The sequence below is a fragment of the Cervus elaphus genome, chromosome 17, assembly GCF_910594005.1.
Source record: "Cervus elaphus chromosome 17, mCerEla1.1, whole genome shotgun sequence".
Lineage (NCBI taxonomy): Eukaryota > Metazoa > Chordata > Mammalia > Artiodactyla > Cervidae > Cervus > Cervus elaphus.
Window position 1 is genome coordinate 2,978,059 of NC_057831.1, and position 23,520 is coordinate 3,001,578.

The following is a 23,520-nucleotide window of genomic DNA, read 5'->3' on the forward strand; positions in this document are numbered from 1 at the left end:
GTCTGCATTTTTGAGGACTGGTTCGTAGCTGATCTTTGTGGCTCATGTAGTGCCCAGCAGAGTGCTTTTCAGATACCAAACTGTTAGTCAAGAGTAATATGTGACTTGTGGAATGGGTGAGTTGAGTGGGCATCTGACATTCACTCACGTTTAAACTATCACAACACACCTGCCATGTGCCAGGTGCTGGAAGCAAGACCCATCTGGTTTCTACTCTAAATACACCTCCTGGAGAGGCAGACAGTAAATGACGGAGAGAAGTGCTGGAAGTGCTGTTGAATTGTGTGAATGTATGCTTAGCTCATATCAAAAGTCCTCTTTTGCTGGGAAAATACGTTAGTTTTTAAAACTTGAAATAGTGAGAGGGTCTCTTCCTTTTTGTGCTAGTTCTGAAGGATCTTTGGGAAGGCTGGAAGGGGCAATTGTAGTCTTTTTTTTTTTTTTTTTTTTAATTTTGGATTCTTAACTAGCTCCTCACATTATTTTATATTCTTATGATTAGAAAGCAAATGTACTAGAAGTTCCTACTCCTACATATGGTACTGGAGATATGTAGAGTTCCCTGGTCTGCCGTAAATCTTTAGGGCTTTAGAAGTGTGTATGAGGACTCCTTCGGGACTTGTGCTCTCAAGTTCAAGGGAAGAGAATGACTTGGCCCTGAATCTCGAGAATGGTGTGGCTACAAGTTCTCATTGTCTTTAGGATCTGCTGTGCTGTTCAGGAGATGTTTCTTCAGTTGGCTGGCAGCTTGGCCTCTGATACTCCTGAATGAATGTCGTGGACAGAACTTGGATTGGTTTACTGGGGGCCTGGTTCATGGGTCTGAACAAATAATTGAAGCTAGTGAGATGGGTATTCTGATTGCCTGGACATGAGTTCCACGGTCACTCCGATACTCTCGAGTGGAAAGTGTGTAGGAAAGTGCGCTTGAGAGAAAGCGTATGGGTGAGTGTGAGGGTGGGAGTGGGTTAGATAAGTGACAGGGAGTGTGAAAGTGTGTGAATTTTGAAGAGCATAGGTAGTATCAACCCCATACAAACCACAAGGGATGAGTTCTCTATCACGGGAAGGGGAGGCTTAGAACATGGCAGCTGTTGTTCAGTCAGTAATAGTATTTATCTTCTGTGGAGGGAAAGAGGGAAATACGTGGAAGCAGTGAATCACATATGACATAGATTGGACTCTTGGAGCTGCAACAGAAACCAGATTAAGAGAAGGGGGATTTGCTGGAAACTTACTTGGCTGGGAAAGCCATTGGGAACCAAGGTAGCTATTGAAGATGGCTCTGCTGTTTTCTTGTATGTGCTGCTTGGCATTCTCATAGCTCTGTCATTTTATTTTCTAACTCACTTCTGTTTGCCTGTAGATTCAATCATTTTACCTCTAGCTTGCACTTGTATTTCTTGTTCCTGGCTCTGTAGAACATTTGATATGTTCTACTTTCACCTTCTCCATGAACTGGCTATTCATGCCATATTCTTTTCTAGGACGTTTGAGACAGTCCTATTACTTAGCTTTGAATTTGTCGTCTTTCAGATGACAATTCTTGCTTCCCGGGAAGTGTCCCCTCCTTTGTTACATAAAGTAGTTCTAGCTGGTATTGAGTGTGCCTTTGTTCAAGTCTGCTGGTGTGTATCTTCTCAGGCAGCAGGGCTGTGCAGTGGAACTGTTTGCTGTGTGTAGTCTACTAATTTCGTAATGAAATTCTGAGGAAGACCAGTGAAATATTCTGTGTTGTCTTTGCAAAAAGATGTACATAAATTCAAATGGGTCAAACATTTAGTACCAGTTTCAGAGTTTGTGATGCATCTATGAGATCTTTAGAACAAAGACCAGTTTTACTGGTTTTATGGCCTAACTCTTCATATTCTGGACTGTTTTCCATTGTTGAGGCATTTGTTGTTGTTCAGATGCCAAGTCACATCCCACACTTTGTGACCCCATGGACTGTATAGCACACTAGGATTCCTTGTCCTTCTCTATCTCCTAAAGTTTGCTCAAATTCATGTCTGTTGAGTTGGTGATGCTATCTAACCATCTTATCTTCTCTTGCCCACTTCTCCTCCTGCCCTCAGTCTTTCCCAGCATCAGGGTCTTTTCCAGTGAGTCAGCTCTTTGCATCAGGTGGCCAAAGTATTGGAGCTTCAGCTTCAGCAGCAGTCTTTCCAATGAATATTCAGGGTTGATTTTCTTTAGGATTCACTGGGTTCATCTCCTTGGAATCTTAAGAGACTTTGAAGTGTCTTCTCCAGCACCACAGTTCGAAAGCATCAAATAATTCTGCGCCACTCAGCTTCCTTATGGTCCAACTCTCACATCCATATATGACTGCTGGAAAAACCATAGCTTTGATTATATGGACCTTTGTCAGTGAAGTGATGTCTCTGCTTTTGAATATGCTGTGGAGGTTCCTCATAGCTTTTCTTCCAAGGAACAAGCGTCTTTTAATTTCATGGCTGCACTCACCATTTGCAGTGATTTTGGAGCCCCCTAAAATAAAAGTTGTCATTGTTTTCAGTTTTTCCCTTTTTATTTGCCATGAAGTGCCATGATCTTTGTTTTTTGAATACTGAGATTTAAGCCAGCTTTTTCACTCTCCTTTTTCATTCATTAAGAGGCTGTTTAGCTCCTCTTTGCTTTTTGCTGTTAAAGTGATATCATCTGCATATCTGAGGTTGTTGATATTTCTCCAGGCAGTCTTGATTCCAGCTTATGATTCATCCAGTCCGATATTTCACATCATGTACTCTGCATATAATTTAAATAAGTAGGGTGACAGCATACAGCCTTGACATACTGCCTTCCCAATTTTGAACCAGTCTGTTGTTCCATGTTTGGTTATAACTGTTGCTTCTTGATCTGCATACAGGTTTCTCAGGAGACAAGTATGGTGGTCTGGTGTTCCTATCTCTTTTAAGAATTTTCCAGTTTGTTGTGACCCACACAGTCCAAGGCTTTAGCATAGTCAGTGAAGCAGAAATAGATGTTTTTCTGATATTCCCTTGCTTTTTCCATGATCCAAGGAATGTTGGCAATCTGGTCTTTGATTCCTCTGCCTTTTTTAAATCCAAGGTGTACCCCTGAAAGTTCTCAAGTACTGTTGAAGCCTAGCTTGAAGGATTTTGAGCATTAGCTTGCTGGCATGTGAAATGAGCACTATTGTATGGTACTTTGGATGTTCTTTGGCATTGCCTTTCTTTGAAATTGGAATGGAGACTGACCATTTCCAGTCCTGGGGTCACTGCTAAGTTTTCCAAATTTGCTGACATACTGAGTGCAGCACTTTAATGGCATCATCTTTTAGGATTTTAAATAGCTCAGTTGGGATTCCATAACCTCCACTAGCTTTGTAGTAATGCTTCCTCAGGCCTACTTGACTTCATATTCCAAGTGTCTGGCTCCAGGTGATTGACCACACCATCGTGGTTATCCAGGTCATTAAGACCTTTTTGTATAGTTCTTCTATGTATTCTTGCCACCTCTTCTTAATATCTTCTGCTTCTCTTAGGTCCGTACTGTTTCTGTCCTTTATTGTGCCCATGTTTGCATGAAATGTTCTCTTGGTATCTCCAAATTTCTTGAAGAGATCACTAGTCTTTCCCATTCTGTTGTTTTCCTCTTTCTTTTCATTGTTCATTTAAGAAGGCTGTCTTATCTCTCCTTACTGTGCTCTGGAACTCTGCATTCAGTGGGGTATATTTTTCCTCATCTCACATCTCTTCTTTTCTCAGCTGTTTGTAAGCCCTCCTCAGACAACCATTTTGCCTTTTTGCATTTCTTTATCTTGAGGATGATCTTGGTCACCACCTCCTGTACAATATTATGAACCTGGTTTGTCCATAATTCTCCAGGCACTCTGTCTACCAGATCTGATCCCTTGAATCTATTTGTCCCCTTCACTGTATAATGATAAGGGATTTGATGATTTAGATCATACCTGAAAGGTTTAGTGGTTTTCCCTACTTTCTTCAATTTAAGCCTGAATTTTGTGATAAAGAGGTCACGATCTGAGCCACACTGAGCCCCAGGTCTTGTTTTGCTGACTGTACAGAGCTTATCCATCTTCAGCTGTGAAGAGTGTAATCAGTCTCATTTCAGTATTGACCATGTAATGATGTCCATGTGTAAGTTGTCTTTTGTATTGTTGGAAGCGAGTATTTGCTATGACCAGTGTGTTCTCTTGGCAAAACTCTGTTAGCTTTCGTTTAGGCGTGCTGAGCTTAATTTTTACCTCTTTAGTCTGTTTGTTAAGCAGGAATGTTGCCTTCCTGGATCTAGCTTTTTAAAGCTTTTCCATTGTTGGACAGTTAGATCCTGATGATCTACCTACTATTGTAGATTTATATTTGTAAGTATGTAGGAACTAAAGTGAAGTGACATCAAGATTGTCCTTTTAGAGTTAAATAGAGTTGCAACGGTCCTTTGGGATGACAAGATGTTGTTATAACCTGATTTTAAATAAGTTGAGAGAAAGAGGAGAAAAGAGGGACTGGTCAGCCATAGACACATTAGAAAGGAGGGTAGTTGTAATTCTCTCTTTTCTTAGTGTAGGAATGCAGTATAGGACTTAAAGTTAACCAAGGGGAATCATTCTTTTAAAACAAACACTTCAAAAGCAGAGAAGGTTTATATATAATCTATGCAATAAATGTAAAGCAGCACACATATTACAGTTTTAGAACTACAGTTAAACCACATAGGGTTTATGAAGTGTTTCAGTGAATTGGAAAATTAGATTCTTTTTGAAGAATATTCTCTCAGTTCTCAGTTGAGAATGCCAGTTTGGGGAGAACTTTAAAAACTGAGGAAAGTGGAACAAAGCTATCTAACCACTTTCTTTCAAATAAATTAGATGTCATTAATGTTTAGAATCATAAGAATATTTATAGGATTGTGACATTTCTAAGTCTTAATCAGAAGTTAATTATATAAATTAGTGCCTGTTGTTTTCTATTCTGAAAACCTGAAGTTATATAATATTTAAAAATTATGATTGCAGTGTTTATGGGGATAAAACATGAATAATAACTGCAGTAGAGATAATGTGTATTTATGTGTGTAATATAGCATGAACAAGAAAAACATTAAGTACTTGTAGGTAACTCTTGGTAAATTTACTTTCATAATTTAGAGACTGCCTATATTATACATATACAGAGTATACAGTAGGCAATATAATTATGCAGTATAATTAGGTTGGCAGTTTGTGTAGTTGTAGTTAGGGTGAGTACAGTTTTTCTCATTGTGACAGTGAAGACCCATATCATGAAACTTCCTAATGTGAGGATCTGGAAATACCTAGGCCACCTGAAGTGATCAGAAGTTTCAGGGGTTTATTTCAGTTTTTTTTTTTTTTTCAACTTCTCACAATCTTGAAGTTGTATTGCACCTTGTTCTACTCTTAATATCGTTGATTGACTGTGGTGTTTTCAGGGCCTAACTTGATTTATAAGTATTGTCTTAAATGTGTAGACCTTATTTAGCTTCAGCTTTTGTTGAGTCTAGTATATGTGGAATTATCATATCATACCTTAGACTATTGATGACACTTATTAATATTATTCTCAAAATGCCTGATATTTAAATGGCTTATATACTTGAAAGGAGGTAGGTTTTCAGTAATATTTGGTGCTTTTTAAAAACAGTGCTCACGTTTTTTTTAAAATTAAAATTTCATACTTCATTGCACAGTTATTTCAGTAAGCTTCTATGAAGCACAAATGATCCTGGATAAATACTGATTTATTCAGTAGAATATCCATATGTGTCTTGCGTATATACATGTATATGATCATTATTACAGAAAAACATTCTATTAGGTTCCCTGACCCCTGTAGATTTAATGAGTGAGTTGTGGCTGTTTTTAGAGGATAAAGACCAATGTCTGTAAAGAAGACTCCAGCTGGAGAGTGAGCGTACACAATTGGCTGAAAGCAGAATAGCACCAGAGAGCTGACCGCTGATTGACTTGTAAATGGTTCAGATACTGGAAGCTGAAGGATGGAGGGAAAGGGGAGTTAACTTGCGTTGTAGTGGTGGGGAAGGCATCGTGGCTTGACCTGAGATTGAAAGGTGGGTAGGATCTCCATGGGAAGGGACAGGTGAACAGAACAGGAACTTTGCCAGGGAGGACCAAGTCTGCTGCCAGAGTTCCGTTTCCAGTGCCAGTTACGTTTAGGGGCTCAGGGCATGTTTCTTTTTCATTTATCTTCCCTGCAGTTAAAATGTCAGTTCTAAAATGGACACTTTTTAACCCTTGACCACTTCTGAAAAGTTGGTACTAATAATTGTTGACAGTGCTTAGCTTTACAGTTACTTGGTAGTGCTTTTATCTTGGTGGTACATGAAGTCAGTGTCTTAGATTCTGTGAGGTATGGATTCCTCAGTTGACATAAAAGGTATGTTTAGGGCTATATTCATCATTGAAAGTTTTTTCTTATGGATATGGATTATGGTTTTATTTTATGTTCATGTCAGTCTGCTTTTGAAGGTATTCTTTTGAACTTTGTTTTTTGTGATAGTAATTTTAGAGAAAAATGGGATGAGAACATTGTATTTTATTAAAAAAGAAAAACAGGAAAACACTTCAAAGAAATGGTACTTTCATTTATTAGGTGAAAATATTCGATGAGCTAGTATGAATCTTAGTGTCATATATGATAGAATTGATGAGGACAAATTAATGACTGTTGGTGATAGTTTAAAAAATAGCTGAATTCTGTGGAATGTTGTAAAAATAATTTCCCTGGAGAAGTTGGTGAATTTGACTAAATATTTTATGTAGTCATAGTTGACACACAGTGTACAGACCTAATCCATTCTTTTTTCCAACGTATTTTACCAACTGTAGGGAAAAAAAAGTTTCCAATCATGTCTCTCAGTACTCTAGGGATTGGATCCTGCTTTCCAACCATATTTGAAAAGTGAGGGCTCCCCTGTTAGTATCAGGTGATTGGCTGCCACATGCATGTCCTCTATTCTTGGGTAACACGAGAAAGTGGTTGGATAGCTTTGTTCCACTTTCCTCAGTTTTTAAGTTCTCCCCAAATTGGCATCAAATGGGTTAGTTGCCATTTGGAATGTTTGATTTCTTTCTCACTATTTGCTGCCCTTTTTCTGTGTTTGTGAGTGAAAACCCAAATCAAGGTTCTTTAGATAATTTTACCTGAAAAGATCATGAATTACTGATTTTTTTTTCCCCCTTCCCCAGTGATAAGCCTTCCTAGAGCTAGGGAAGTCAGGGCCATTGTAAGATATTGTTTTTTTTCAGAGGGCCATTTCTGACCAATTAGCTTCTTCTGTTTTTGTGATGGAAATCTTAGACACCATTTTTTGACTGGCATGTCTACAGTTTAATTTTTAATAGGATGAATTTTTAATGTTAAATGCTACACATTTGAATATTTTGTTTAACTGAGCAACTGTGTAGGCCATACAGATTTCCAAGAATCAGAATATAATCATATTCTCATGACAGACAGACAATTGTTGATCTTTCACGGTTACTTGAGATGTGATTAGGACCTTGCATTTCTTTAATGCCATAGCTGAAGATCATAACATCTGTTCTTCAGAATCAGAGTAACTTTGTTCAAGTCTGTTATGTAATTTCTATATTAATGTTCTGTCTTTTTGATTGCATGCTGTTAAACATTTTTCAAAATTGTACTATTAATCACTTGTATGAATTGTTGATAACTTTTTTTTTGCTTAGTTTCTCACTACTTATAGATAAGAAAACTGACCCCAAGAATGACTTTCCTGATGTAGTGAGTGAGGAAAAGCAGATTCAGAACTGGCATCAGATGAAGTCTAGTCAGTTCTGTTTTTCAGTTCCTGCGGAGGCCTTTTTCACAGCACTGGAATTTGATCATTTGAACTTCCCGATTATTTGGTTTTTGAATAATGAGCATAATTTGTAATGATGAAAGATGATTCTGTCATCTAATTTAAGCTTTCCTACATTATTGTAAGAAACCCTCTGTTGCCCTTTAATAAAGCCTTTGACTTGGATGTGTAGATGTGCCAGAAGTAGAGGATTGGATTTCATTAGTATGTCGACTTTCAGCATTTTGCTGAATGCTGTGACTTTTTTTGGTGACTCAGTGGTAGAGAATCTGCCTGCCAATGCAGGAGATGTGGGTTCAGTCCCTGGGTCAGAAAAATCCCCTGGAGTGGGAAATGGCAACCCACTCCAGCATTCTTGCCTGGGAAATCCATGGACAGTGGAACCTGGTGGATTAGAGTCCATGGGGTCGCAAAGAGTCGGACACAATGTAGCAACTAAGCACACATGAAAGCATAGATATTTATATTTGGCTGCAGATAGTATATATCCAAAATAAGTTGTTAGTTTCTTTTTAATTTTGGAAAATAACAAATAACAGTAATGACAAAGATTTATCACACATCTTCATTTCCCAGCTATTCAGGTTAACATGAAGACCTAATATGATGCATACTGTTACAATGTGGTCTTAAAATTATACTTGTATTAATGGCTAAAAATAGATTGGTCCTCTTATACTTGGGTATATATTTAGTAATGGAGGGCTCTTTGAATGTATGGGAATGTAAAGCAGTGCTGTCCAGCCGGTCCTCTTGCAGTGATGGACATGTGCTATTATATTAACCCTGTCTTCATACCACAGCAACAGAGCACTTGAATGTGGCTAGTGCTCCTGAAGACTGCATTGTAAATTTTATTTAATTAATTAAATTTAAATAATCAAATTAATTAATGTCTTGTATTAGATGAGCAGAGTAGGAGTCTTTCCTACTCACTCATTAATCTTTCTATAAGAGTCATAGGTAAACCAGGCTCATGCTTTAATCTTGCTAACTAGCTGTAAAGAGCCTTCTTGCCTTTTGTTTTCGTGACACTTGGTTTGTTTATATGATGAAGGGCCCAGATTTCCCTCATCATCTCTACCTTCAGTTTTTTAGTTTATTGTTGCTATATGTCTTATTTCTGATTCTTTATATACTCTGTGCACTGTCAAGGCACTAGTGTCGTTTACTGTGTGTTTTGGTCCCTTTCTTTTGTTTTTTGTCACTGGAGTGTGTTTCTCCTCGTCTCTATCACACGTACACATCCTTTCTCCACTTGTGGAAAACAAAGGTACTGGTTTTTGTTTGAAGGAGGTTATGAGACTGAGCAGGTGTATTCCTTATCTTACCAGGGCAAGTGCTGTATTACTCGGGGGCCAGGTGTCACTCTCCCGGCTACAGTGACGCTTGTTGCTGCAAACCCGAGGTGCCTGCGTGTCAGTTCTGTGCAGTGAGGCTTAATTGGAAGCCGCCGTTTTCTGCTTTCTTTTTGAGAAGGCTGGGTTCAGATCCTTTTCATTCCTTAAGGATTATGTTTTGAATTTTAAGAATTGTAGTTTCATTATCTGATTTCTGCTTTGACTGAAAAACTCCAATTTAAAATTTTTGTTTGTTTGTTTTTAGCTTGGATTGATGAGCTCAGTAAACCCATTTATTTATTTATTTTTAATTAATTAATTAATTAATTTTACTTTACAACATTGTATTGGTTTTGCCATACATTGACTTGAATCTGCCATGGGTGTACATAAATATATACTAAACACCTACTTTGTGATAGTCATTGTTCCTACCGTAGCAAGAAGCAAGGCAGACCTGGTCCTAGTTTTTGTTGGATTTGTTGTCTAGTTTGGGACATAGACTTTAAGCCGGTAAAAGAATTCATTTGAACCAGTCCTAATGAGATGGATGAAGCTGGAGCCCATTATACAGAGTGAAGTAAGCCAGAAAGATAAAGAACATTACAGCATACTAACACATATATATGGAATTTAGAAAGGTGATAACGATAACCCTATATGCAAAACAGAAAAAGAGACACAGAAATACAGAACAGACTTTTGAACTCTGTGGGAGAAGATGAGGGTAGGATATTTCAAAAGAACAGCATGTATACTATCTATGGTGAAACAGATCACCAGCCCAGGTGGGATGCATGAGACAAGTGCTCGGGCCTGGTGCACTGGGAAGACCCAGAGGAATCGGGTGGAGAGGGAGGTGGGAGGGGGGATCGGGATTGGGAATACATGTAAATCCATGGCTGATTCATATCAATGTATGACAAACCCACTGGAAAAAAAAAAATAATAATAATAATAATAAAAAAAAAAAAGAATAGTATGTTAGACAGTAATATATTCACAAGAAAGTAAAACCACAGGATAATTTGATAAAGAGTGACTAAGCTTGGTGGTGGTGCAGTTCTTTAGTGGTTAGGGAAGTTAAGATAACTTAAGACATCTACATATCGAGACAGGATCTTATACTGATGGTCTGACATTGCAGTCCAAGAAACTTTCCCTTTGAACTTTCTAAAATTATGCCTTCAGTCTTCATGGAAAATCTTCATGGAAAGCACATCCCTTGGATGAATTGTTGAGGGAGTTGGGGAGATTTTTGCCTCCTTTATCCTTTATCCCTTGTTTCCTAGCATGCTTAAAAAGGACAAATATCTCTTTTCTCTCTTGATTCAGTTTCCAGAATGTCTGCCATTTCCAAAGCAAATATACTGGTTGGCTTAACTAGACTTTCAAAAGCAAATTCCAAAACAGGCTGTTAACCTGGAATAGTAATAGGCCGATTCCATTTATCTCTTAAGTTATATGTACTATACATACCTTTTGTGTTTTGCAGAGGGTCTTTTACCATCAAGAAGCAATTGAGTGCCTTCATTGGCCTTCTGTAGGAATCACAGAAAACTCTATACATTCCCATGTTTCAGAGTACTGGGGTCAGTGAGCTGGAATTAGAAGTATGATGTCTGTATTCTAAGTTTGGTTCTATATGAGATCAGAAATCCTCCCCATTAGTAGGCAAAACTTGCTGTTTTTTTTAATACATAGGTTGGAAATGGGGTAGCAACCGGAGTTCAGGGAGCCTGCCAGCCTGTGTTTTGACCACAGGTGTGAGTCCCCACCTCACCGCAAACAGTCTGGCTTTTTTTTTTTTTTTACCTTCCCTTGTCTCTCATGCTGGCTGTCTCACAGACATCCTTGGAGCAGGATGTCAGGACTCAATCAGACCCTGTATAGTCTGACATGCTCAACTTAGAGTGATTTATGTGATAATGATCTCAAAAGATGATGAAAAGACATTTGGTAAAGTTTAACAGTCATCATTTCTTACTTAAAAAAAAGACAGAAATAGGAATATATGGATACTTTTCTTAACCTTATTAAAAAAAAATCCCAATCAAAATGCATTCTTAATGCTTGCCATTTGAAACATTCCTGATAGAGATATAAGCCCATGATCATGACACTTGCTTGACATTTGTATTGTAGTCATACCAACCACGGTTATTTGAACAGTGCAAAATACAATGTGCTAATATTGAAAAGTAGGAGAACTTATTTTTTTGAAAATGTGGTAATAGAGTGACTACACAAGAAAAGCACTAGACATAAATTTCAGCATGATAGTGTGTTCATGTAGTTTTATTTTTTGATAAGAATACTTTTATGATTAATTGAAGGATAATTGCTTTACAGAATTTTGTTGTTTTCTGTCAAGCATCAGCATGAATCACCCATAGTTATACGTATGTCCCCTCCCTTTTAAACTTCACTCCCGTCTCCCTCCCCACCCCACCCCTCTAGGTTGATAGGAGCCCCTGTTGGACTTCCCTGAGACAGAATGCAAAGTCCCATTGGCATGGAAATGTGTTTCCAAAGTGAAACTAAAGTAAGGAAAGGAACAATTTTTCAAAACTGATCTTGTTATAGAGGTCTTTATAAATGTGATACAAGGTTAAAATCAAAAAAAAGGAAAAGATATATTTGGGAGATAAGGGAGTGGATATTTGCTATATAGTTGATAACAGGCAAATGTTCTTAAAAACCCCAAATTTTCTTACAAATTGAATAAAAAGATAAACCTTTCAGAAGAACTATATGTATACAAACAATTCATAAATACATTCAGATAGTCAGGAAGCATGTTGTCCTGGTTAATAAATTTAAATTTAAGGCAGGATACTATTTTGGACCTATCGGATGGGCAAAAGTTTGCTTCTGAGTGATGGCATTGATAATAGGAAAATACCTTCATACATCATTCATGGAAGTGTGCATTGATGCAGCCTTTTTGAAAGGAGATTTAGCAGTATTTGTCAAAATTAAAGATGTTTATACCTTTGGATCTAGCAGTTCCACTTAGAATTTATCATGAGAATTACACAAAAGTATGTATTAAAGAATGTTCATTGTATCATTTTGTGTAATAATAAAAATTAAAGCTGTGCAGATTATTATTATATAGGATGATTGGCATACTAAGTTATATATAGTCCATCTATATAGTCGAACACCGTAAGAATTTAAATAAAATAGATACTTATTTTTTGTAGAAAGATGTGCAAGATATAACATGAAAAGGATAGATTATATTACAATATGGATATTTTATTTGAATGAGACATATTAAAGTTAAATGTAAAGTTTGTGTCTGCCTAGGAAACATATTTGAAAGACTGTTAACAGCTATCTATGGAGAGGAATTGGAAGAAGGTTGAAAGGAATAGGGTAGGGGAGCAGTCACCATCTGTAGGGATTTGAGAGCCCAAGAAAATAAAGTCTCTTACTGTTTCCATTGATGCCCTATCTATTTGCCATGAAGTGATGGGACCAGATGCTCTGCTCAGTGCTCAGCCTTCTTCATGGTCCAGCTCTCACATCCATACATGACCACTGGAAAAACCATAGCTTTGACTAGACGGACCTTTCTTGGCAGAGTAGTGTCTCTGCTTTTTAATATGCTGTCTAGGTTTGTAATAGTTTTTCTCCCAAGGAGCAAGTATCTTTTAATTTCATGGCAGCAGTCACCATCTGCAGGGATTTGAGAGCCCAAGAAAATAAAGTCTCTTACTGTTTCCATTGTTGCCCTATCTATTTGCCATGAAGTGATGGGACCAGATGCTATGATCTTCGTTTTTTGAATGTTGAGTTTTAAGTCAAGTTTTTCACTCTCCTCTTTCACTTTCATCAAGAGGCTCTTTAGTTCCTACCTTTCTGCCATCAGGGTGGTGTCATCTGCATATCTGAGGTTATTGATATTTCTTCCATCAGTCTTGATTCCAGCTTGTGCTTCATCCAGCCTGGCATTTCTCATGATGTACTCTGCATATAAGTTAAATAAGCAGAGTGACAGTATACAGCCTTGACGTACTCCTTTCCCAATTTGGAATCAGTCTGTTGTTCCATGTTCGGTTCTAACTGTTGCTTCTTGACCTATATACATGTTTCTCAGGAGGCAAGTAAGGTGGTCTTGTATTCCCATCTCTTTAAGAATTTTCTGCAGTTTGTTGTGTTCCACAAAGGCTTTAGCATAGTCAATGAAGCAGAAGTAGATATTTTTCTGGAACTCTCTTGCTTTTTCTGTGATTTTAGCAGTTGATCTCTGGTTCCTCTGCCTTTTCTAAAATCAGCTTGAACTCTGGAAGTTCTCAGTGCATGTACTGTTGTTGCCTAGCTTGGAGAATTTTGAGCATTACTTTGCTAGTGTGTGGAGTGAGTGCAACTGTGCAGTAGTTTGAGGATTCTTTGGTATTGCCTTTGGTATTGCCAAGATAGGTATTGCCTGTTCTCTGGTAATCCCTTTCTTTGGGATTGGAATGAAAACTTAACCTTTTCCAGTCCTCTGACCACTGCTGAGTTTTCGAAATTTGCTGGCATAGTGAGTGCAGCACTTTTAACAGCATCATCATCTATTTGAAATAGGTTAACTGAAATTGCATCACCTCTACTGGCTTTGTTCATAGTGATGCTTCCTAAGGCCTACTTGACTTTGCACTCCAGGGTGTTTGGTTCTAGGTGAGTGATCACACCTTTGTGGTTATATGGGTCATGAAGATCTTTTTTGTAGAGCTCATCTATGTATTCTTGCCACCTCTTCTTAATATCTTCTGCTTCTGTTAGGCCCATACCATTTCTGTTCTTTATTTGCCCATCTTTGCATGAAATGTTCCTTTGGTATCTCTGATTTTCTTGAAGAGATCTCTAGTCTTTCCCATTCTGTTATTTCCTTTGTTTCTTCACATTGATCAGTTAGAAAGGCTTTCTTATCTCTGCTTGCTAGTCTTTGGAACTCTGCATTCAGATGGATTTATCTTTCCTTTTCTCCTCTGCCTTTTGCTTGTCTTCTTTTCTCAGCTATTTGTAAGGCCTCCTAAGACAACCATTTTGCCTTTTTGCATTTCTTCTTCTTGGAGATGGTTTTGATCACCACCTACTGTACTTTGTTATGAACCTGCATCCATAGTTCATCAGGCACTCTATCAGATCTAATCCCTTGAATCTATTTGTCACTTCCACTGTATAATTGTAAGGGATTTGATTATGTCATACCTGAATGGCTTTGTGGTTTTTCCTTACGTTCGTCAATTTAAGTCTGAATTTTGCAGTAAGGAGTTCTTGATCTGAGCCACAGTCAGCTCCTGGTCTTGTTTTTGCTGACTGTATAGAGCTTCTGCATCTTTGGCTGCAAAGAATATAATCAGTCTGATTTCGGTGTTGACCGTCTGGTGATGTCCATGTGTAGAGTCGTCTCTTGTGTTGTTGGAAGAGGTTGTTTGCTAAGACCAGTGCATTCTCTTGGCAAAACTGTTAGCCTTTGTCCTGCTTCATTTTATACTCTCCAAGGTCAAACTTGCGTGCTACTCCAGGTATCTCTTGACTTCCTACTTTTGCATTCCAGTCACCTATGATGAAATGGCATCTTTTTTTGGTGTTTGTTCTAGAAAGTCTTGTAGGTCATCAAAAAACTGTTCAACATCAACTTCTTTGTCATTAGTGGTTGGCACATAAGCTTGGATTACTGTGATGTTGAATGGTTTGCCTTGAGAACAAATAGAAATCATTCTGTCGTTTCTGAGATTGCATCCAAATACTGCATTTTGGACTCTCTCTTTTGACTATGATGGCTACTCCATTTCTTCTAAGGGATTCTTGCCCACAGGAGTAGATAAAATGGTCGTCTGAATTAAATTTGCCCATTCCCATCCATTTTAATTCACTGATTCCTAAAATGTTGATGTTCACTTTTGCCATCTTCTGTTTGACCTCTTCTGATTTACTTTGATTCATGAAACTAACATTCCAGGTTCTTATGCCTATTGTTCTTTTACACCATTTGACTTTACTTTCACCACTAGACACATCCACAACTGGGCATCCTTTCCACTTTGGTCAACCTCTCATTCCTTCTGGAGCTCTTTCTTTGTACTTCTCCAGTGGCATATTGGGCACCTACTGACCTGGGGAGTTCATCTTTCAGTGTCACATCCTTTTGCCTTTTCATACTGTTCATGGGTTTCTCAAGGCAGGAATGCTGAAGTGGTTTGCCATTCCCTTCTCCAGTGGACCACATTCTGTCAGACCTCTCCACCCTGACCCGTCTGTCTAGGGTGGCCCCACACGGCATGGCTTAGTTTCACTGAGTTAGACATGACTGTGGTCCTGTGATCAGATTGGATAGTTGTCTGTGATTGTGGTTTTCATTTGTCTGCTCTCTGATGGAGAAGGATTAGAGGCTTGTAGAAGCTTCCTGATGGGAGGGACTTGCTATGTGGCAAACTGGGTCTTGCTCTGATGGGATGGGCCATGCTTCCTAAATCTTTAATCCAATTTTCTGCAAATGGGTGGGGCTGAGTCCCTCCCTGTATGGTAGGGGTAATGGCAGTAATGGTGACATCCTTCAAAAGCACCTCTGTCAGCATGCCTGGACTCCCAGGACTGTTGTATTCTGTGCCCTTTACCCTGTGGCAGGCCACTGTCAAACCCATGTCTGCCAGAGACTCCTGGGCACTCTCAGGCAAGTCTGGTCCTGTCTCTTTTGGGGTCACTGTTCCTTTCTCCTGGGTCCTGGTTGTGCACAAGGTTTTGTTTGAGCTTTTCAAGAGTCTGTTTCCCCTGTACTGTGGTAATTCTATAACCGAATCCCACTGGCCTTCAAAGTCAAATTCTCTGTGGGTTCTCTGTCCTTTTGCCAGATCCCCAGGTTGGGTAATCTGTTGTGGGACCTAGAACTTCTTGCAACAGGGCAAGAACTCTTTGGAATAGTGTGAGAACTCCTTAGTATAATTGATCTCTAGTTTGTGGGTCGTCTGCTCGGAGGCTCTGTGTTGGGGCTAATGGCAGCCTCCTTCAGGAGGACTTAATGCCGCACACTGGACCTCCCAGGTCTGCTGCAGCCAGAGCTGCTACATTAGAAAATGCCAATCACCACTCATAAGAGGTGCCATTCCCAGAGCCCATGTGAGACCCGTGTCAGCCCTCAGTACTACACAGTTCTCTAGTTGCATATTTAACAGGGTGTGGGGTTTCTGCTTAGCTTGGAACTTCTTAAAAAGATTGTCCTGTCACATTTACCAACTTGTTCTAACAGCTGAACTCCCTTCTCTATTCTGATACACACCCTGTTTGAACACTTTCATACTTTCTTACCTAGAAAAGGACTCCATATTTAATATGATAAAATGACAAGTAGTTGTCCTTTCCCTAGAAGTACTCAGAAAGATTCTGATATGTAAAATATAGTCATTTCCTTCAACACAGGCCAGAGTAACCATACAGAGGTAAGTCTTCTGTGCTGAGTTGGTTGAGATCCTCAGTGTGCTCTTCATAACTAGTCCTTGATCAGAAAGCAGCATCCGCAGAAGAAAGTTATGCTTCAGTTCCGGTTGGGTGATTTTTGTTAAAAACCTCAACTGGAGATCCTGTAGAGGAAAATGAGTACCTGAGATATGCTCATCTAAAATGCTCTGTATGATTTAGGTTTTCCTGTCTTTTTAAACAGTTCTCCAAAAGTCATCTTTTCTTTCCCAGACTTAACCCTAATATACAATTAATAGGATCTTTGCACTTTCCTTAAGCCCTTCTTAGGGAAAAACTTTGCTGGGAGAGTCAGTTGTTATCATTTGACAAAGGTGAACAGAAAGCTCTGTTTATTTAATTTAAAACCTAAGGTCTGCTTTCTTAGATTTTTCTTCAGCATCCTCTCCACTTCAATATCTAATTTCTGTAGCAACTGACAAACAGTTAGCACCTGGGTCAGAATGTAAAGAAATTTGGTTTTAACCTAGACAGGGAAGAAGATAATCAGGCAACAGCTTCACAGCTTCTTGAGCTGAAACTTGGTACATTGTTTCCAGGAATTATGTATTTTGTCTTGAAGAGACTAGAAATTCATCTTCTTTTCACACACAGACTTAGAAAAGTTAGCTGTTCCTCTGTTAAATTGTTTAATCATAGTCAAATTAATTAACTAACCACATTAAGACAGATCAGAGAACTCTCCTGTGGAGAAATCAGAGCCAATAGAATTAATTCTCTTCAAGTGGAATGTCTCTGGGAGTTATTTTATATTATCTCTTTTAGGATGATCTCTTGTTCAAGTTGATTGGAAAAATCTAGAGTGGTATTTAGGTCTGTGTTATGGGTTAGGGTGTAGATACTAGATCTCTTGAATCACTTAGGTGGGGAGATGTTGAAGGGGGGAGAAATGCTCAGACACTAGAAAGGATGATATCCAAGAGATGATAAATACTTAATGTCACATCTCAGAAATAGATGCAGCACACTACATGGAAACTGTCCTTTTTTAAAAAAAAAAAGTTAAGTCCTTGAAGCTGGAGGAAGATTACTGCTGTTTTATATTACAGGAACTACCTTCTGTTGAAGAACTCACTATTGTTCTGCCTGAAGATATTGAATTAAAGCCTCTTGGGATGGTTTCAAGTATTATTGAACAATTAGGTATGTATATATTTTTATTAATATTAATATTAATAAATTATAATTTATATCCAAGCATATTCTAATAATCAAAGACTTATGGGTAGGGAATTTTCTCCAAAATATGTAATAATACTTCATTTTATAGCTGTTAGGTTTGAACAGATAAATTCAGCTTTTACTTACACAAGTAGTACATAAATACAGTGTCTTTTTAAAAATTTAAAGTGTGCTTTTACTGACATAGAAATTTCTCTCAAATTTATTTGAATGATACATGTGTTTTCTATTGCTGTTAAGTTACTACAGATTTAGTGGTTTAAAACAACACATTTATTACTTTACAGTACTGTGGGCCAGAAGTGTGATGGGTCTCACTGGCTAAAATCAAGGGGTCCTTCAGGGGCAAGTTGCTCTCTGGAGGATCTGAGGGAGAATGCATTTCTTAACCTTTTCCAGCATCTGGAGGTCTCTCACATTCCTTTGCTCATGGCCCCCTCCCTTCATTTTCACAGTCCATAATGTAGCGTCTCGCTGACCTTCTCTATTGTCACATTTTCCTCTGATGGATCACACAGACTGGAAAGATTCTCTGCTTCTAAGGACTCCTTAGATTGAGCCTACCCACTGTTAAACGGGGTAATTTTGCACTGCAAGGTGCTTAGCCTTATTCACATCGGCAAAGTCTCTCTTTTTAATACAAAATGGCATTTACAGGTTCAGGGATATGGGTGTGTGGGTATCTTTTTTTGTGGTTAGAGAGCAGTTACTCTGCCTACTGCCTTTGATTTTATCTTACAAACAAGTAAATTAGAAAGTTCTATGGTTTTAACACCGACATTAATGTCATGAAATATGAACCCATTGGAGTATATGGGAACTAAATTTTACAGCTTTCTTTTAGCCCCAAGATATGATGTCAGTACAGGAGAGACTTTGAAATTAATGTTGTTACTATTAACTCTAGTAAGTGACACCAAAAAATAGGACTCCAAGTTGACAAAGTCATAGGATTTTTGAACTGAGAAAAGGGCCTAAATGGTCCACCAGTCCTTAGTTTATGACTTAAGGGACATAGAAGAATTTGAGTCACTTGCTCCTGTGATCTGTCATATAATCAATCAGTGATAGAAATGAAAATTTAGCTTTTGATCTTTTTAAAAAAATTCTTTTTAAAAATTTTTTTTAATACCAAAAGCATTTTGTACTGGGGTATAGCCAGTTAACAGTGTTCTAGTACTTCCAGGTGACCAGGGAAGGCACTCAGCCATTCATACACCTGTGTGCTTTCTCCCCCAAACCCAACTCCCATCCAAGCTGCCACATCACAGTGAGCAGAGTCTTACATCCTCTACAGCAGATCTTTGTTCGTTGTCCATTTTAAATACAGCAGTTTGTACATGACTTTCCCAAAGTCCCTAACTATCCCTTCTCCCCAGGCAATCATAAGTTCGTTTTCTAAGTCTGTAAGTCTCTTTCTGTTTTATAAGTAAGTTCATTTATATCATTTCTTTTTAAACTCTGCTTATAAGGGATGTCATATGATAATTCTCCTTCTCTGACTTCACTCAGTATGACATTCTCTAGGTCCATCCAAGTTGCTGCAAATGACATTATTTCATTCTTTTTAATGGTTGAGTAATATTCCATTGAATATATGTACCACATCTTCTTTATCCATTCCTCTGTGAATGAACATTTAGGTTGCTTCCATGTCTTGGCTTTTGTAAACAGCGCTGCAGTGAACATTGGGATGCATGCATCTTTTGGGGCCATGTTTTTCTCTGGATATGTGCCCAGGAGTGGAATTGCAGGGTCATTGAAACCATGATTAAAAATCTTCCAGCAAACAAAGTTCAGGACATGACAGCTTCACAGGTGAATTTTATCAAACATTGAGAGAAGAGTTAACACCTATCCTTCTCAAACTGTTCTTAATTGTCTGTATCACTATTTTAAAAAATAATTCTTTCTTGTAATTTGGCAATTTATTAATGAAAATTCCAATTAAATGAAACTTTTTTATAAAAATCGTAATTACTAAAATTCTTTACATGATTCTTGAATCATTACATTTAATATCTTATGGTATTTAATAATATGCAAAAATAAATCAGAAAGGTAATTTCTTGATTACATAGTGTGAGTCAACTGTTTATTGGACTTGATGTGTATAGAAAAAATTTAGGTCAGAATGGTTATTCTCATGGGAAAGAAAAGTAAATTATGTGATACATAGGAAATAATGCTTTTTAAAGATACTATTTTGACTAACGTGTCCTAATAGACTAATAAAATTCTCAACCGTGCTGCTATAGAACATGCTTGTTACACACTCTGTTTTGAAAACGTAAAACATGTAACATTATTTGGACCTTTTACAAAAAGGAAAATAACATTAAATATCAGTCAGCTAGGTTGAGGTGATAGTTCTGTGTGGGTTTGACCATACGATCACGTTAAAATCTCTCATGTACTCTTTTCTTCAGTTCACAGTCACTCAGTCATGTCCGACTCTTTGCGACCCCATGGACTGCAGCATGCCAGGCTTCCCTGTCCATCACCAACCGCTGGAGCTTACTCAGACTCATGGCAGTTGAGTCGGTGATGCCATCCTCTGTCGTCCTCTTCTCCCGCCTTCAATCTTTCCCAGCATCAGGGTCTTTTCCAATGAGTCAGTTCTTCCCATCAGGTGGCCAAAGTATTGGAGTTTCAGCTTCAGCATCAGTCCTTCCAGTGAACACCCAGGACTGACCTCCTTCAGGATGGACTGGTTGGATCTCCTTGCAGTCCAAGGGACTCTCAAGAGTCTTCTCCAACACCACAGTTCAAAACCATCAATTCTTCAGCACTCAGCTTTCTTTATAGTCCAGATCTCGAATCCATACATGACTACTGGAAAAGCCATAGCTTTGACTAGATGGACCTTTGTTGGCAAAGTAATGTCTCTGCTTTTTAATATACTGTCTAAGTTGGTCATAACTTTTCTTCCAAGGAGTAAGTGTCTTTTAATTTCATGGCTGCAGTCACCATCTGCAGTGATTTTGAGCCCCCCAAAATAAAGTCTGCCACTGTTTCCATTGTTTCCCCATTTATTTCCCATGAAGTGATGGGACCAGATGCCATGATCTTAGTTTTCTGAATGTTGAGCTCTAAGCCAACTTTTTCACTCTCCTCTTTCACTTTCATCAAGAGGCTCTTTAGTTCTTCTTTACTTTCTGCCATAAGGGTGGTGTCATCTGCCTATCCAAGGTTATTGATATTTCTCCCAGCAATCTTGATTCCAGCTTGTGCTTCGTCCAGCCCAGCGTTTCTCATGATGTACTCTGCATGTAAGTTAAATAACCAGGGTGGCAATATATAGCCTTGATGTATATACTCCTTTTCTGATTTGGAACCTGTCTGTTGATGCATGTCCAGTTCTAACTGTTGCTTCTTGACCTGCATACAAATTTCTCAGAAGACAGGTTAGGTGGTCTGATATTCCCATCTCTTTAAGAATTTTCTACAGTTTGTTGTAATCCACATAGTCAAAGACTTTTATGTAGTCAATAAAGCAGAAAAAGGTGTTTTTCTGCTATTCTCTTGCTTTTTCATGATCCAGTGGATGTTGCCAATTTGATCTCTGATTCCTCTGCTTTTTCTAAATCCTGCTTGAACATCTGGAATTTCACATTTCATGTACTGTTGAAGCCTGGCTTGGGGACTTTTGAGCGTTACTCTGCTAGCATGTGAGATGTGTGTGGTAGTATGAATATTCTTTGGCATTTCCTTCCTTTTGGATTGGAATGAAAACTGACCTTTTCCAGTCCTGTGACCAGTGCTGAGTTTTCCAAATTTGCTGGCATATTGAGTGCAGCACTTTCACAGCATCATCTTTCAGGATGTGAAATAGCTCAACTATTGAAATCACCTCCACTAGCTTTGTTCATGGTGATGCTTCCTAAGGCCCACTTGGCTTCACATTCCAGGATGCCTGGCTCTAGGTGAATGTTCACACCATTGTGGTTATCTGGGTCATGAAGAACTTTTTTTAGAATTCTTGCCACCTCTTCTTTATATCTTCTGCTTCTGTTAGGTCCGTATCATTTCTGTCCTTTATTGTGTCCCATCTTTGCATGAAATGTTCCCTTGGTATCTCCAATTTATTTCAAGAAATCTCTAGCCTTTCCCACTTTATTGTTTTCCTCTATTTCTTTGCATTGATCACTGAGAAAGGCTTTCTTATCTCTCCTTGCTATTCTTTGAAACTCTGCATTCAAATGGGTATATCTTTCCTTTTCTCTTTCACCTTTTGCATCTTTTCTTTTCTCAGCTATTTGTAAGTACTCCTCAGACAACCATTTTGCCTTTTTGCAATTTGGGGGGGGGGGGGGGAGTTGGTCTTGATCTTTGTGTCCTGTGCAATGTCACGAACCTCCATCCATAGTTCTTCAGGCTCTCTTACCTTTCTATCAAATGTGAGGGTTTTGAATTAGGTAGTTTTTAATTTTCATGTAATTTGGCCCTGGGAAATTCTGTCATTATTCAATATTATTATCAATCTTTGTCATCTTTATTTGAGAGGCATCCAATTCAAAACTTGTTGCCCATTCCTTAGTGCATGTTCCAACTTAGAAGTACTAACTCTTGAAATTAATTGGGATACAGTTGAAAATCCTTGAATGGATTTTAATAATCAACTGATATTTCATTTCCCAAGTGGAGATGGCATTATCTGTGTAATGTGACGGAGTATTTTTGTTTGTTGCTTTAATTTTCTAAGAATCCTGTGTGTCTGTGTGAATATATATGTGTGTTTGTTTTCGTTTTGCTGTTGTAGATTGTTAGTTTGACATTTGTGGCGCTTAGAAGAACAGGAGAATGTGCTAGACTGAAGTGATAATGCTTTTTGTCTTTTTGTTTATTTATTATTTTAATTGGAGGCTAATTACAATATTGTAGTGGTTTTTGCCATGCATTGACATGAGTCAGCCATGGGTGTACATGTGTCCCCCATCCTGAACCCCTCTCTCACCTCCCTCCATCCCATCCTTCAGGGTTGTCCCAGTGCACCCAGGAGCCACATTACTGGGAGCTCTATCATTCTTTTTTCATCTGTTCAGAGGAAAATGTTTTTGTGAAGTCTTTAACTTTTTCGTATATCGGTATGTAATCAGTAATTTGCAGAAAAGGATTTCTAGGGTGAGAAAGATGACTAATTTCTTCTAAAACAGGAGTTATATGACTAAATGTGATTATTATTTTTTGGATAAAAATTGCTTGAGAAAATGTACACAGCTTGACTTTGTTGACTTTTGACTAATGGGTAATTCCAACTTTCCATGAGATTTTGTACTTTAATCTTTTTTCCCAGAATTGTAGCTTTCGTATAAAAGAAAAAAATGTAGAATATATTTCCTTATGCTACTTGTTTATCCAGGAGAAATAGTTACCAAGGTATATTATCCCACCTTAAATTTCATTTTAAATTATGTGGGAATTAAAGCCTAAATACTGGTTTGAATTCTGCATTATCTTCTGATTAAATCTTGAAATTATCTATTTTGTTTCATTTTCAGTAATAATTGAATCTATGACTAACGTACCTCCAGTTAATGAGGAGACTGTAATTTTTAAGACTGATCGACAGGCAGCAGGAAAGGTTTGTAAAACAAAACTCAAATTCTACTAATTACCCTGTTTCTTTGTTGATTGCATTTTCTGACTTTAGTATCTTAAGTTTATTAGTTTTAGTATG

General features: G+C 38.1%; 1 protein-coding gene across 1 annotated transcript in view; it reads left to right on the top strand.

The window, feature by feature from the left end:
• The window catches only part of NAF1 (nuclear assembly factor 1 ribonucleoprotein), a 43,407-nt gene that overhangs the window by 4,615 nt on the left and 15,272 nt on the right, over positions 1 to 23,520 (top strand). Inside the window, exons 3-4 of the mRNA XM_043871172.1 lie at positions 17,708 to 17,801; positions 23,342 to 23,424. Of these exons, the coding sequence (XP_043727107.1) occupies positions 17,708 to 17,801; positions 23,342 to 23,424 (177 nt within the window). The remainder of the gene's footprint in view (positions 1 to 17,707; positions 17,802 to 23,341; positions 23,425 to 23,520) is intronic.